The following is a 17,056-nucleotide window of genomic DNA, read 5'->3' as shown; positions in this document are numbered from 1 at the left end:
ACGATAAACTCTACAAAATTCGCCCCCTAATTGATTACTTTTCTGGACGGTTCCCCGAAGTCTATGTCCCTGACCAAAAGATCGCTGTGGACGAATCACTGGTCCACTTCACAGGCCGGCTGGGATTTAAGCAGTATATTCCCAGCAAGAGGGCGAAGTACGGCTTAAAACTAAACAAGCTCTGTGAAAGCCAAACGGGATATGTGTACGCCTTTCGCGTGTACGAAGGCAGAGACTCCCAGCTCCAGCCCCCTGAGTGCCCAACGTACATGGGAGTAAGTGGGAAGATTGTCTGGGACCTAGCCTTCCCATTGCTGCAAAAGGGGTACCATATTTATATGGACAACTATTATACCAGTTTGCCCCTTTTCCGCCACCTGTACCTGAAGAAAACCTTGGCCTGTGGTACAGTAAGGAAAAACCGGAAGGGCTTCCCGCAGAGTCTTGTCACCACTCAATTACAAATTGGGGAATCCGCAAGCCTTAGGAACGAGGAGGTAATGGCTTTGAAGTGGAGGGATAGTAAGGACGTCTACCTCATGTCCACCATCCACGATGACACCGCAGTGGAAATTCGAAGACGGCGCGGTCCCGTTAGAAGTTCCATTCGAAAGCCTGCTTGTATCCACGAGTACAATAAGTACATGGGGGGGGTGGATTTAAACGATCAAATGTTGCAGCCCTATCTACCGACACGAAAGACCCTCTTTTGGTACAAAAAAGTTGCAGTGTACTTTTTCCATTTGGCCATGTACAATGCCTTTGTCACCTATAAAAAGTCCACAACAACACCAATCCCCTTCCTCCAGTTTATTGAGGATATTGCCACTGCCCTGATTTACCAGCAAGGATCCCCCCCAGAAATCATTCGTTCGGATTGTGTCAGCAGACTTCATGAGCGCCATTTCCCTTTCCATATCCCACCATCACAAACCGGAAGAAGACGCCAAAAAAGATGTCGGGTGTGTGGCAAAAGAGGAATTAGGAAAGACACCAGTTTCCATTGTCCCGATTGTCCCTCCCAACCTGGCCTTTGCATTGGAGAATGCTTCAAAATATTTCACACTGCCCTAAACTTTTAGCCCATATTTCACTGCTGAATATTTTCCTGCTGCCTCAACCAACCATATCACTGCCTTCCTTGTGAACCGACCCTGGCCTGTATATCGACTATGTCTCTGCCTGCAGTCTGCATTGTTTATCCACCATGTTTCTGCCTTTCAAGTGAACTGACCCTGGACTGTTTATCGACGATGCCTCTGCCTGCCGTCTGCATTGTTTATCCGCCATGTTTCTGCCTTTCAAGTGAACTGACCCTGGATTGTTAATGGATTTTGCCTTAGCCTACCGTCTATTTCTGCCTTTTACCTGCACTGACCTCGGCCTGTTACGACCATGTTTTTTGCCTGCCACTTAGACTGATCCTTCGCCCTGCTACTGTAGTAGTGGGATTCAAAATGACACAGGGGTCTCACTTTTGTGAGGGGCTTCAGAATATAGCGTTCTGATATGAGAAAACCAGTTTTTGGATTTCTCTGGGTTTGTAAACTCAGAACAGGGTCTGGAGTCCGGAGGCTTCAAAGCGATTTGGGTGGGAGAAGCCTCTACCCCTGTCCCCATTCTTTGCCGACCGAGGCCCTAAGCTTGATGGTCCTGCCTGCTGCCTGGACCAATACTTTGGCTGTGCTGATCATATCCCTGCCTGCACTGACCCAGGACATTTTATGGAACATGTGCCTGTTGCCTGAACCAATACTTGGGCTGTACTGACCATATCTCTGCCTGCTGCCTGTACTAATTATGGACAGTATTCCTGCCTGCTGCATGGACAATCCTTTTTCTGCTGCTGACCTGCCTGCTACCTCGACCAATGATTTGGCTGTGCCGACAATATCTGTGCCTGCTGCCTTTACTGACTATGGACAGTATTCCTGCCTGCTGCCTGGACAATCCTTTCACTGTCGCTGTCTACGTTCCTGCCTGCTGCCTGAACCACTGCACTGCTAAAACCACAGGTATTTTTTTGTTTATCCTTTGCTCAGCAGAATGTATTTTGGTATGTATTATGCTATGTGTTAGGGGCCTTCAACAATGTGATAGGTTGTCAGGAATTTATGTGTGTGATTTATGTCCCTAGCCACTTGCCAACCGGCCAATGTATATATACGTTCTCCGTTTAAACCTAAAAACCAGTGTTATGGCAGCAGATAGCTGCCATAACCCTGGTATTTTTTTAAACGGTGGACAGTTGGCTTTCCGATAAGGGTGGTCCCAGCGGCGGATTCGCCGCGGGATCACCCTTCCGGGATGGCGGAAGAGGTGACCCCCCCCCCCTCCCGCCGCGTCCCGGTCCTTTTCCCCGCTAACCGGACCCGCCGGCAGCGGGGAAAACGATCCGGTCCCAGATCCTCATGGACAGGATGTTGAGTGAGGGCAAGCTTGCCGTCACTCGACTCTATGGTCTTGGAGGACCGGAGCTACGGCAAACGTTGTTGCCTAGCAACCAGTTTAAAGGTCCCTTTTTTTTTTTTCATTTTATTTTATTTATTTATTTATTTATTTATTTTTTTTTTCTATCTTTTAGTGTACTTGTGAGATCTGAGGACTTTTTGACCCCAGATCTTACAAAAAAGAGGTCCTGTCGTGCCTATTTCTATTACAAGAAATGTTTACATTCCTTGTAATAGAAATAAAAATGATCAATTTTTTTTTTTTTTTAAACGGTGTAAAAATAAAAAATAATAAATAAAATAAATAGTATAAAAAAAAAAAATTAAAGCACCCTGTCCCCGTTAGCTCGCGCGCAGAAGCGGACGCATACGGAAACCCCGCCCACATATGTAAACGGTGTTCAAACCACACATGTGAGGTATCGCCGCGATCGTTAGAGCAAGAGCAATAATTTGAGCCCTAGACCTCCTCTGTAACTCTAAGATGGCAACCTGTAGAAATTTTTAAAATGTCGCCTATGGGGATTTTTAAGTACCAAAGTTTGTCGCCATTCCGTGAGCGTGCGCAATTTTTAAGCATGACATGTTGGGTATCTATTTTCTCGGCGTAACATTATCTTTCACATTATGGAAAAAAATTGGGCTAATTTTACTGGTTTCTTATTTTTTGATTTAAAAAAGTGATTTTTTTTAAAAAAAATTGCGTTTGGAAGACCGCTGCGCAAATACGGTGTGATAAAAAATATTGCAATAATCTCTATTTTATTCTCTAGGGTCTCTGCTAAAAAAAAATATATAATGTTTGGGGGTTCTAAGTAGTTTTCTAGTAAAAACAACTGATTTTAGCTTGTAAACACCAAATGTCAAAAATAGGCCTAGGCAAGTGGCTAGGATGCATGATGGGGCTCCTTGGATGTTGGGTCCCTCTATATGGCTAGGCTGTGAAAAAGTCTCACACATGTAGTATCGCCATACTCAGGAGGAGTGGCAGAATGTATTTTGGGGTGTCATTTTTGCTGTATACATGCTATGTGTTAGGAATATCCAATAAATCGACAACTTTGTGTAAAAAAAAAAAGGTTTTAATTTTTTTCCCACATTTTCCAAAAACTTGTGGAAAAAAATGACACGTTCAAAAGACCCATAATGCCTCATAAAATATACGTTGGAGTGTTTGCTTTCCAAAATGGGGTCATTTTGTGGGCGTTTCCATTGTCTTGGTGCTCTAGGGCCTTCAGAAGTGTGATAGGTAGTCCGAAAATGATGTGTGTCATTTATGCTCCTAGAACGCCTGAAGGTTCTTCTTGAATGTGGAGTCTCTTTATGTGGCCAGGCTGTGTAAAAGTCTCACACATGTGGTATCGCCATACTCAGGAGGAGTAGCAGAATGTATTTTGGGGTGTAATTTTTGCTATTTCCATGCTATGTGTTAGAAATATCCTATAAATTGACAACTTTGTGTAAAAAAAAAAGGTTTTCATTTTTTTCCCACATTTTCCAAAAACTTGTGGAAAAAAATGACACGTTCAAAAGACCCATAATGCCTCATAGAATATATGTTGGAGTGTTTGCTTTCCAAAATGGGGTCATTTTGTGGGCGTTTCCATTGTCTTGGTGCTCTAGGGCCTTCAGAAGTGTGATAGGTAGTCCGAAAATGATGTGTGTAATTTATGCTCCTAGAACGCCTGAAGGTGCTTCTTGAATGTGGAGTCTCTTTATGTGGCCAGGCTGTGTAAAAGTCTCACACATGTGGTATCGCCATACTCAAGAGGAGTAGCAGAATGTATTTTGGGGTGTAATTTTTGCTATTTCCATGCTATGTGTTAGAAATATCCTATAAATCGACAACTTTGTGTAAAAAAAAAAAAGGTTTTCATTTGTTTCCCACATTTTCCAAAAGCTTATGGAAAAAAATGACACGTTCAAACGACCCATAATGCCTCATAGAATATACGTTGGAGTGTTTGCTTTCCAAAATGGGGTCATTTTGTTAACTTTTCCATTGTATTGGTGCTCTAGGGCCTTGAAAAGTGTGATAGGTAGTAAGAAAGTTTTATGTGTATTTATGCTCCTAGAACGCCTGAATGTGCTTCTTGGACGTGGAGTCTCTTTTTGTGGCCAGGCTGTGTAAAAGTCTCACACATGTGGTATTGCCATACTCGGAAGGAGTAGCAGAATGTATTTTGGGGTGTAATTTTTGCTATTTCCATGCTATGTGTTAGAAATATCCTATAAATCGACAACTTTGTGTAAAAAAAAAAGGTTTTCATTTGTTTCCCACATTTTCCAAAAGCTTATGGAAAAAAATGACACGTTCAAACGACCCATAATGCCTCATAGAATATACGTTGGAGTGTTTGCTTTCCAAAATGGGGTCATTTTGTGAACTTTTCCATTGTATTGGTGCTCTAGGGCCTTGAAAAGTGTGACAGGTAGTAAGAAAGTTTTATGTGTATTTATGCTCCTAGAACGCCTGAATGTGCTTCTTGGACGTGGAGTCTCTTTTTGTGGCCAGGCTGTGTAAAAGTCTCACACATGTGGTATCGCCATACTCGGAAGGAGTAGCAGAATGTATTTTGGGGTGTAATTTTTGCTATTTCCATGCTATGTGTTAGAAATATCCTATAAATCGACAACTTTGTGTAAAAAAAAAAGGTTTTCATTTGTTTCCCACATTTTCCAAAAGCTTATGGAAAAAAATGACACGTTCAAACGACCCATAATGCCTCATAGAATATACGTTGGAGTGTTTGCTTTCCAAAATGGGGTCATTTTGTTAACTTTTCCATTGTATTGGTGCTCTAGGGCCTTGAAAAGTGTGATAGGTAGTAAGAAAGTTTTATGTGTATTTATGCTCCTAGAACGCCTGAATGTGCTTCTTGGACGTGGAGTCTCTTTTTGTGGCCAGGCTGTGTAAAAGTCTCACACATGTGGTATTGCCATACTCGGAAGGAGTAGCAGAATGTATTTTGGGGTGTAATTTTTGCTATTTCCATGCTATGTGTTAGAAATATCCTATAAATCGACAACTTTGTGTAAAAAAAAAAGGTTTTCATTTGTTTCCCACATTTTCCAAAAGCTTATGGAAAAAAATGACACGTTCAAACGACCCATAATGCCTCATAGAATATACGTTGGAGTGTTTGCTTTCCAAAATGGGGTCATTTTGTTAACTTTTCCATTGTATTGGTGCTCTAGGGCCTTGAAAAGTGTGATAGGTAGTAAGAAAGTTTTATGTGTATTTATGCTCCTAGAACGCCTGAATGTGCTTCTTGGACGTGGAGTCTCTTTTTGTGGCCAGGCTGTGTAAAAGTCTCACACATGTGGTATCGCCATACTCGGAAGGAGTAGCAGAATGTATTTTTGGGTGTAATTTTTGCTGTGTACATGCTATGTGTTAGAAATAGCTTATAAATTGACAACTTTGTGGGAAAAAAAAGTAAAAAAAAATTTTTTCTTCATTTTCCCAAGAATTGTGGGAAAAAAATTACAACTTCAAAAAACCCACCATGCCTCTTACTAAATACCTTGGACTGTCTATTTTACAAAAAGGGGTCATTTGGGCGGTATTTGTACTGTCCTGACATTTCAGGGCCTCAAGAAAGGAGATAGGCCGTCAGTACATCTGGTGTGATCAATTTTCAGTAATTGGTACCATAGCTTCTAGACTCAATAACTTTCACACAGACTAAATAATATACACTAATTTGGGTTAATTTTACCAGAGACATGTAGCAGTATACATTTTGGCCTAAATGTATGAAGAAAAATTAATTTTTTGCAAAATTTTATAATTGAAACTAAAAAAAAGTGTTTTTTTTTCAAAATTTTTGCTCTTTTTTTGCTTATATCACGAAAAAAAAAAACCCCAGTTGTGATCAAATACCACCAAAAGAAAGCTCTATTTGTGTGAAAAAAATTATAAAAATTTTGTTTGGTTACAGTGTAGCATGACTGAGCAATTGTCATTCAAAGTGTGAGAGTGCTGAAAGCTGAAAATTGGTCTGGGCAGGAAGGGGGTCTAACTGCTCTGTATGGAAGCGGTTAAAGTTTGCCACGAGCCACCTGGGAGACACACCAAACATGTGGAAGAAGGTGCTCTGGTCAGATGAAACCAAAATCGAACTTTATGGCAACAATGCAAAACGTTATGTTTGGCGTAAAAGCAACACAGCTCATCACCCTGAACACACCATCCCCACTGTCAAACATGGTGGTGGCAGCATCATGGTTTGGGCCTGCTTTTATTCAGCAGGGACAGGAAAGATGGTTAAAATTGATGGGAAGATGGATGGAGCCAAAGACAGGACCATTCTGGAAGAAAACCTGATGGAGTCTGCAAAAGACCTTAGACTGGGATGGAGATTTGTCTTCCAACAAGACAATGATCCAAAACATAAAGCAAAATCTACAATGGAATGGTTCACAAATAAACATATCCAGGTGTTAGAATGGCCAAGTCAAAGTCCAGACCTGAATCCAATTGAGAATCTGTGGAAAGAACTGAAAACTGCTGTTCACAAATGCTCTCCATCCAACCTCACTGAGCTCAAACTGTTTTGCAAGGAGGAATGGGCAAAAATTTCAGTCCCTCGATGTGCAAAACTGATAGAGACATACCCCAAGCGACTTACAGCTGTAATCGCAGCAAAAGGTGGTGCTACAAAGTATTAACTTAAGGGGGCTGAATAATTTTGCACACCCAATTTTTCAGTATTTTATTTGTTAAAAACGTTTGAAATATCCAATAAATTTCGTTCCTCTTCATGATTGTGTCCCACTTATTGTTGATTCTTCACAAAAAATTACAGTTTTATATCTTTATGTTTGAAGCCTGAAATTTAGCAAAAGGTCGAAAAGTTCAGGGGGGCCGAATACTTTCGCAAGGCACTGTATATATATATATATATATATATATATATATATATATATATATTTATATTATTCATTTTGATTGCACGGTACAGATTTTGTTGCACTAGCACTTTTTTGAAAAAGCTTATATTTTCTGTTTTTGGATATGAGTTTTGAAAAAGATTCATGATGCACTGTGATGCATTAGCACTTTAGATGAAAGGACAATATTATTCACCTACTGAGGGGAGTACAAATTTGCGCTGACATATTTTTTCCAACATTGCTTACATTAATTATTTGTACACTATATTTACCTAAGGTTGACACTTACACTGGCTCATGTATTTGTGTGTGCATTGGGGTGTGAAAGAGATATTACACAGTAACCTCAACAGGTCAGTTGTGAAAATCAGAATGTATATGTAGATATCTTCCTTATTCACAGGTCAGGTTTTCTGACATGTGTTTACTACACTGTAAATAACACTACTTCAATTATTTGTGATTTATTTATGATGACAGCACAGAAATCTTCATTTATGGTTCTTGGCATTAAAGAAACAGAATCATACAGGAATTATCTATTTAGCTTAAAGTGGAGCTCCACCTTAAAGGGGGAAGCTCTGCTTGTCTGCCTCCTCCTCCCTCCACTGCCACATTTGGCCCCTTTTGGGGGGGAATGGTTTTCTGTATTTGACAGGTACCCACTCCTGCTTCCAGCTCAGTTTGCCATGGCAAACTAGAATGGAAGTTCGGCCCCCCTCCTTCACCCGCAGCCTTATAGGGCACTTCACGGGTCCCAGGAGACTGCAGCCCATTCATAAAGCGCAGCACGCTTAACATGCGCAGTCTTCACTGCCGGTTTCCTTTAGTGAAGATGGTAACCCCAGCACCAGATAGCCGATTGAAGAATCAGCTCAGGTGAGGACACCGCTGGATGCCTGGATAGGTAAGTGCCCCAGTATTAAAATTCAGCAGCTACAGTATTTGTTGCTGCTGACTTATTTTTTCTTGGGGGGGAGCCCGGAGCTCCTCTTTAATATATTCAAGAACTACCTTCTCCTAACAGTTCATAACGTTTCAACCTGTGAGGAATGTAGTGCAGCATAGAAACCATAAGGTGTGGCTCTTGAGGAAACTGAATCAAAATATATGCACCGCAAATGCCTATCATTTTCATGTACTTCTTCCATCTCAAGTATGTGGTTGATCCTGTCAGTCACCTTTCTTCCGTGCTGTAAACTGACCGCACAAAACAAAGAAGCTGATCTGTGCTAGCATGGTCAGTTTTTATCCTATGGCTGGCCTTTTAAAGGTGCAGGGCACTGTGAAGACACACAGCATGCCTGTATTGGGTAGTTCGTTCAGCCACCACACCCCCTTGACCAATCACAGTGTGCCTCTGATATACACCCCCTCCCAATCATAACCTGCCTCTTGAACACACCCCCTGCTCAAGCACAACCTGCACCTTGTCTGAAGCTGAACAGACTATGAAATATAGACACACTGTGTGACCGTACAGTGTCCTGTAACCCCGCCCTTCACTATTAGCAAGAAGAGATGCATGGTCACATGACAGAATTATTTTAACCTTGTTAAAAAGGTAAGGAAGATCCCTTTTGAAACTAAGAAAAAAGCAATTATGGTGTTTGCATAGTTATACCGTAACTGTATTAGAAAATGTCTATTATTATTGTTATTATTATACAGGATTTATATAGCGCCAACAGTTTGCGCAGCACTTTACAATGTGACTATAACATTATATGTTTATATCTACTTTACCAGAATTCAATATATTTTACAACAGTTGTCTATTAATCCATTGGGATCATTTGACTAAGCCTGTATCAACAAGCACATTGCTTTCCAAATAACCTCACTGCAGGACAACTATATTAACTGTATGTATGAATGTAAAGGGCCTTTATGTATTATATAATTTTCAAATTCATTAAATATTTGGAGTCATTCAATATGTACGAGGACAATAAGCATTTGCTTAAAAAAAAAAAAACAGTCTGGTGTCATCGGATAAATTAAAGATGGCTGGGTTACTGAATCAGAATAGCAGAATGCCAATACGATGTAAAATGCAGTAATCTATAGCAACCAATGACATTTTTGGCTATGCTAGTTTAAGCGGTATTAAATCCAAAAGCAAACATTTATTATATCGCAGCTTACTAATTTTCTTAGATGTGGTGGCTGCATTCGTTTTCTTGTTAGGGTTTCTTTCCTTTATTTTCATCTGGTGATCTGGCCAGTAAGTCTGCTGCTTTCCAACATACCAAACTGTCCTGCAGATGTAGCAGTTGGAAGGTTGAAACAAAAGGGTCAATTCACTAAGAGTTCAATAACGGTAAATAAAATGCGGTAAAATAACGCATGTGGTAAATCAGCTAAAAAAGTTAAATTTACTAAGAATTTAGCGTTAAATACCAAATGCGGTATTTTTTTCGATTGTTCAATAACTACCACATTTTCTCATGCAGTAATTTAACGCATGTGTCGGTGGTTATGGGTTGTTTAACCTCCCTGGCGGTATGATTCTTTCCGGTTTTAGGTGCTGAAAGCGGTACCATTATTTACTAGTAAGGCTTCTTTCACACGGCCGCTCCGTATGCCCGCATATCATCCCATCCGTTTGCGGATGATATGCGGACATAATGTAAGTCTATGGCATTGCGGATGTCAGCGGATGACACCGCTGACATCCGATTTTCCTTCCTTTCCGTTTTTTCAACGGATGAAAAAATAGGGTTCTGTTCCGTTCCAAAAAACGGAACAGAACTGAAAGGAAGAAAATCGGATGTCAGCGGATGGTATTCCGCTGACATCCGCAATGCCATTGACTTACATTATGTCCGCAAATCATCCGCAAAAAAATAGGATGATTTGTGGACAAGCGGAGCGGCCGTGTGAAAGGACCCTTATTCTTAAAGCGGAGTTCCACCCAAAAGTTGAACTTCCGTTTTAGGGAGTCCTGACCCCCTGACATGCCACATTTGGCATGTCATTTTTTTGGGGGGGGGAGCGGGTACCTAGTTTTGACAGGTACCCGCTCCCACTTCCGCTCGGAGCGCCGCGGCGCCCTGAACTGAAGTTCTCCTCTCCCCCTCCCTCCCTGCAATCTTCTGGGACACGTCAGAGGTCCCAGAAGATTGCCGGCCAATCACGATGCGCAGCGCGACTCGCGCATGCGCAGTGGGTACCCGGCTGTGAAGCCGTAAACTATCACAGCCGGGTGCCCACAGCAGTGATGCCGGCGCCGAGGGAGAGGATCGAGGCTTCGGGCGGCCGCATTGCTGGACCGTTGGACAGGTGAGTGAATGGCTGGAACTCCGCTTTAAGAACGAGCAGCTCAAACCAACTATTTACATATCATTTTTTTTTTACTGGGCGTTCTTCTTTATAATATCTCGGGTATGATAAAGTTTGAAACACAAAATCATAAATTATAATATAATAACTATAAATAAGTTAAAGTATGTATGTATGTGTATATATATATATATACTGTATGTATATATATATATATCTATATATAGATATATATACATAAAAAGTACAGTAAAACTGCAGGAAAGGGCACAGGGGGGGGGGGGCAAACTAATGCGAATGTATTTTATTTTGCATTGTATCAGTGTGTTTGGTGTGTTTTACATTTGAATTTGCCGCCGGTTCCACCCCCCTGCGAGCGTCACGTCGCAGGAGACGGAAGCCGGGGCACAGACCTGGGGAGGAAGATCCGCCGCCACACACCGCCGGGATACATCGCTGGATCCCGGGGACAAGGTAAGTAACCTCTCTTACAGGATCCAGCGATGCTTCTGGCGGTACCCCGAGTGTGGCTCGGGGTCACCGCTTTTGGCACTGAAATTTAACCCCGAGCCACACTCGGGAATACCGCTAGGGAGGTTAAGGTAATTTTTTTTATAACATTTTATGTTTTAGCATGCTTGTTATTTTTCTTTTGCAAAAACAATTTTTTTACAGTAATTTGTATTTGGAGGAATTAAAATTTGAACTCCCATCTCAAACTTATGTCTCCTTATGCATAGTAATCCATGTGGAACTCTATTGCCTGAAATAGCTGTTAAACTGTGGTGCGCTCTTTTACTATATCCATCATGCCATACATTCAAAAAATGTGTTTTTATATGGCCTACTAGAGCTGTTGAAAGTGCTCATTACTAGATTATTCTATGGCATTGGTCCAGTTCTGGGCTGCTGCCTATGTTTATATTGTGGAAACTAAAGAAAACTTGACTATATTTTTTAAATATTTTTTTTTAAACATTTTTATTTATTTTTCATGTTCTTATCCAAGTTTAACTTGTTGTAATGGTGTATAAAGCCAAAAGTATTACAGTGGCCACTTCAAAAGGTCACTTCTAGATGGAGTAATTGTCATGGTTGACATACTCCATTGTTGCACGTTTGTATACATTTACTTTAAAAAATAAATGATAATTTAAAAAAAAAAAAAAGTTTTTGATATTAAATTCCAGCCAGTGTTTGTATTTAATTTGCACTGCATGTTATGCCTTTTTGATTTAATAAAACAAAAAAATACTTGTGTTCTTGTTATGTATAATGCCACATTTTTGTGTGTCCACTTCTGATGGAATAGTGTCAACTTTCTGTGGGACCTTTTTTTTAGTTTTTGTTTTGTTTGTGAATTGGATTTAACAGATTACCGCATGATTTTTTGCGATATTTACCGATAATATTTTTTTTCGTTGTTTACCGCAAAATCGCTATTTTTTTTTTTAATGAATTGGACTTTATTTACCACCTGCGATAGTTTATGCAAATTAGTGAAATTCTATCCTTACCACATGCGGTAAACCTTTGTGAATTTACCCCATCGTCTTTAACACTGACAGGAGTGCATATAACAGTCAGCTTTTATTTATTTCTGTAAAACTTTTATCCCAAAAGGAAAATAAAAACTGTTTGTTATAATTGCTTGTAAAATGTGAGCTGGAGTTTTGCTTCAATTTGTTAGTGCAATTAAATCTGCTAGTACGTCTAACACTCCCCTCCCCCCAGACAGCGCTGCTGTCCAAATGTGCACCTGTGCTCCTTAAAGTGATTGTAAAGTTTAACCACTTAAGCCCCGGAAGATTTTACCCCCTTCCTGACCAGGGCCTATTTTGCGATTCGGCACTGCGTGACTTTATCGGACAATTGCGCGGTCGTGCGATGCTGTACCTAAATGAATTTGTCGTCCTTTTTTTCCCACAAACAGAGCTTTCTTTTGGTGGTATTTATCACCTGTGCGATTTTTTGATCATGCGCTATAAACAAAAAAAGAGCGTCAATTTTGCAATTATAACAATATTTTTTAAATTTTTTATATGAAATTCCCCAAAGAAAAATTTAAAAATCAAAATTTTTTAACATTTTAGGCCAATTTGTTTTATGCTACATATGTTTGGTAAAAAAAATCGCAAAAAGCGCATTTTGATTGGTTTGCTTTTACTAACTAAGGGAAAGATTTTTGTCATTTTTGTTGTTTTAACGAATAATGGCGGCGATCTGCGATTTTTTTTGCGGGACTGCGACATTTCGGCCGACAGATCGGACCCTTGACTGACATTTTTGACACTTTTGGGGTTACCAGTGACATTACTACAGTAATCAGTGCTATACATATGCACTGTTACTGTAAAAATGACACTGGCAGTGAAGGGGTTAACTTTATTGGGGAAGGAGGGGTTAAGTGTGTCCCTAGGGGCGTGTTTCTAACTGTGCAGGGATGTGGCTTTACATGTAACAGCAGAGATCTACGGTCCTACATAGCAGGACCGTTAGATCTCTGCTGTTACACAGGGAAGAATGACAGGCGGCTTTGTTTACATTAGACGCCTGCCTTTCTTCCTTCACAGCGGACGATCGCGAGTGACCGGCGGACATCGGGTCCGCCGGTCACACGTGCGGACTTGTTAGGGAACGAGCCGGGGCACGCGCTCACCCGCTATTGGCTCACAGGCTAGTGACGTACCCATACGTCACTTTGCCTGGCCGGGGCTGACCGCCGCAGTATATGTACTTTCGGCGGTCGGCAAGCGGTTAATAACAAACATGTTATACTTACCTGCTCAGTGCAGTTGGTTTTGCACTGAGTGGCCTGGATCCTCCTCTTCTCAGGTCCCTCTTCTGTGCTCCTGGCTCCTCCCTCCTATTGAGTGCCCCCCACAGCAAGCTGCTTGCTGTGGGGGCACCCGAGCCAAATCACAGATCCCCGTGTCCATTCAGACACGGAGCCACGACCAGGCCCCGCCCTCTCTGTCTCCTGATTGGCTGACTGACTTTGATTGACAGCAGCTAGAGCCAATTGTGCCGCGCTGCTGTCTTAACCAATAAGAAGGGGAGTCCTGGGCAGCTGAGACATCCCTGCAACATCGCTGGATAAAGATTGGCTCAGGTAAGTATTAGGGGGGCTGCTGCCCACAGAAGGTTTTTTTTTTATCTTAATGCATAGAATGTGTTAAGATAAAAACCTTCCTTACTTTTCAGAGTGGGGGAACTTTAATACAGGAGGTGCGTTACTGTCCAGATCACCAGGTGAAAACAGAGGGAAAAAAGCCTAAAAAACCCAATGCAGCCATCACATCTAATGATTGCTAAGCTGCAATATATTACATTTTTGGTCTTCGGTTTAATACTGCTTTAAGTTTGTCATAAGATGACCTCTGATTTGTTCTCAATGGTTTTAGTTTTGTTACATGTCTTTTTGGATTATAATTAATGAACAAGCCTAGTTGAATATACTGTATATATATACATGAAAATATTCACCAATATTCAAATAAAGAAACACACTGAAACTGTCATAAAGAAAAAAAGATGAAATATACCAGCGGCCAGGCGAGCATGTTCATTTGCCCCCTTTTTTTCTACTTTCTCATCTAAATATGGAGAGTCATACGATTCCATGTAACCTGCATAGAGGAAACAAAAGTTTAGCACAGGCTCTAATCTGCACATAGCATTTTGCAACAAGCTTAATAAAAATTTTAAAATATATTTCTCTACTGTTAAATCTTTCTATTGTTAGAATAAACATGTCTCCCATTTCACACAATCCTAATTGTATCCATTCGGTTCTTCTGAGTCTAATTTTCTTCAAAATGTGCTTTTTTACATTTCTCTTCCTAAAATAACAGATGGCTAATTAAAAGCAAAGGACAAACATTTTAAATTAGGCAACAGTGCGCTGGTTTATAAAGGAACTCCTGATTCAACCAAAAGTACAAAATATATTTGCGTGACCATGTAGTAATTATCTGCAAATAAATAATACTAAAAATGTTTTGTACCTGTAAAGATCCATAAAGTCCTAGAAATGAAAGTGAACGCCCCAGGAAAAAAAAACCAAAAAAAAAAAACAACCGCAATAATTAGTTGTCTGTATAGTCAATGCGGGCTCTCAGAAGAAAAAGGAGGGGGGGGGCATGGCTCTTTAAAATGGTATTCTGCTATTGGTGCTGCTGATCATAAATTTGTTTTATACACAGCACTATCTAGTGGTTGAATGGGAGAAGCACAGTCTACTCGTGTTCAATGGATGTTCAATGGCACATCTACCAGCACTAAGGACCCCAGATGAGGCAGACAACTCACACAGGAATGGTGGCTGTTTGGATTATGGTGGACAATAGTAACAATTACAGCAGTGCTGACATTAAAAATAAAATTAGATGAGTCGAAACTTGCTTCCACTGGCAGCCACTGTGGCTCCTCCTTCTGGCTTATGGCACTTTTCCACTGCAAGTACCGGCTCGGCTCCACTTGGCCCTGCTTGGCCCTGCTTGGCTCGGTTTGGTTTTCAACTGCATGGTACCACATGGTACGGTGTTGGAACGGTTCGGTACGGTTTGGTATGGTTTGCTTTTCCACTAATAGTAAGTGAGTGGGATAACAACGATTCTCTGACCAATCAGTGGCTAGTAGTGACAAACAGTCAAGGCTGCATGCAAAGGATTGTGGGATATGGTACCAGTACGGCCCTCTTGGAACCACAACCGAGGTGGTACTGTTTAAGTGAGTGGAAAAGCGCAAAAGCGAGCCAAACCGCTCGGTTCCATGCAGTGGAAAAGCGCCAATAGATGTCCTTTATAAGCCAGCAGGAGGAACCACGGCGGCCAGAGAAAAAGCAAGTATTCTACATGCTCAGAAATATAGAATACCTGCAATAGCTGAGGAGCAGGGAAGTCCATACATGGGCCTCCAAAAAAGTATATAAATGCTTCTTTTACAGATGACCTATCTTTTAAAAGTGACCTTGTGATGACAAGGTCAGATTTACCCCCTATCATGACAAGGCCATTTTTTGTGATACAGCCCTGCGTTACCTGACAATTGCGGGGTTGTGTGATGTTGTGTGTGATGTTGTACCCAAATAAAATGTATGTCCTTTTTTCCCCACAAGTAGAGCTTTCTTTTGGTGGTTTTTAATCACCCTGCTTTTTATTTTTTGTGCTATACACAAAAAAAGACTGACAATTTGGAAAAAAAAAAAAACATTTTTTACTTTCTGCTATAAAACATGTCCAATAATTTTTTTTATAAATCGAATTTCTTAATTAATTTAGGCCAGTATGTATTCTGCTGCATATGTTTGATTAAAAAAAATCCCAATAAGCGTATATTGATTGGTTTATGTGAATGTTATAGCGTCTACAAACTATGGGATATATTTATGGAATTTTTCTTTTTATAACTAGTAATGGCAGCGATCAGCAATTTATAGCAGGACTGCAATATTGAGGTGGACAGTCGGACACTAACTGACACTTTTGACACTTTTTGGGGACCAGTGACACCAATACAGTGATCAGTGCAAAAAGATGCACTGTCACTGTACTAATGACACTGGTTGGGAAGGGGTTAAACATCGGGGACGATCAAAGGGTCAACTGTGAGCCTAGTCAGTGCTTGTGTACTGTGGGGGAGGTGCTTTTACTAGGGGAAGAGATGGATCCTTGCCCCTTCTTTGCAGGAACACAAGATCCATGCCTTCCCTACTGACAGAATGGCGATCTGCCTTGTTTACATAGTGAATTTTAATGGATTTTAATGATTTTAATGGACAATTGCGCGGTCGTGCGACGCTGTACCCAAATTAAATTGACGTCCTTTTTTCCCACAAACAGAGCTTTCTCTTGGTGGTATTTGATCACCTGTGCGATTTTTATTTTTTGCGCTATAAACAAAAAAAGAGTGACAATTTTGAAAAAATAACTATATTTTTCACATTTTTTTTATATGAAATTCTCCAAAAAAATGTAAAAATCTAAATTTTTTAACATTATAGGCCAATTTGTTTTCTGCTACATATTTTTGGTAAAAAAAATTGCAATAAGTGTATTTTGATTGGTTTGCGCAAAAGTTATTGCGTTTACTATCCACGGGAAAGATTTATGTCATTTTTATTGTTTTTTTTTTTTAACTAGTAATGGCGGCGATCTGCGTTTTTTTTTTGCGGGACTGCAACTTTCCGGTGGACAGATCGGACCCCTGACTGACATTTTTGACACGTTTTGGGATACCAGTGACATTACTACAGTAATCAGTGCTATAATTATGCACTGTTACTGTAAAAATGACACTGGCAGGGAAGGGGTTAACTTTACTGGTTATCAAGGGGTTAAGTATGTCCCTAGGGGCATGATTCTAACTGTGGGGGGGACAAACAATCCTACATAGCAGGATCACAAAGCCTCTGTGATTAC

General features: G+C 40.6%; 1 protein-coding gene across 2 annotated transcripts in view; it reads right to left on the bottom strand.

Moving 5' to 3' along the window:
• Positions 1 to 17,056, bottom strand: part of GFRA3 (GDNF family receptor alpha 3) — an 88,021-nt gene that overhangs the window by 29,484 nt on the left and 41,481 nt on the right. For both annotated transcript variants that reach the window (XM_082254095.1, XM_082254094.1), the window contains exon 3: positions 14,180 to 14,263. In XM_082254095.1, coding sequence (XP_082110221.1) covers positions 14,180 to 14,263 — 84 coding nt within the window. The remainder of the gene's footprint in view (positions 1 to 14,179; positions 14,264 to 17,056) is intronic.

This window comes from Pelophylax lessonae (genome assembly GCF_965119305.1).
Source record: "Pelophylax lessonae genome assembly, chromosome: 4".
Taxonomy (NCBI): domain Eukaryota; kingdom Metazoa; phylum Chordata; class Amphibia; order Anura; family Ranidae; genus Pelophylax; species Pelophylax lessonae.
This window is presented reverse-complemented; position numbering and strand designations above follow the sequence as displayed.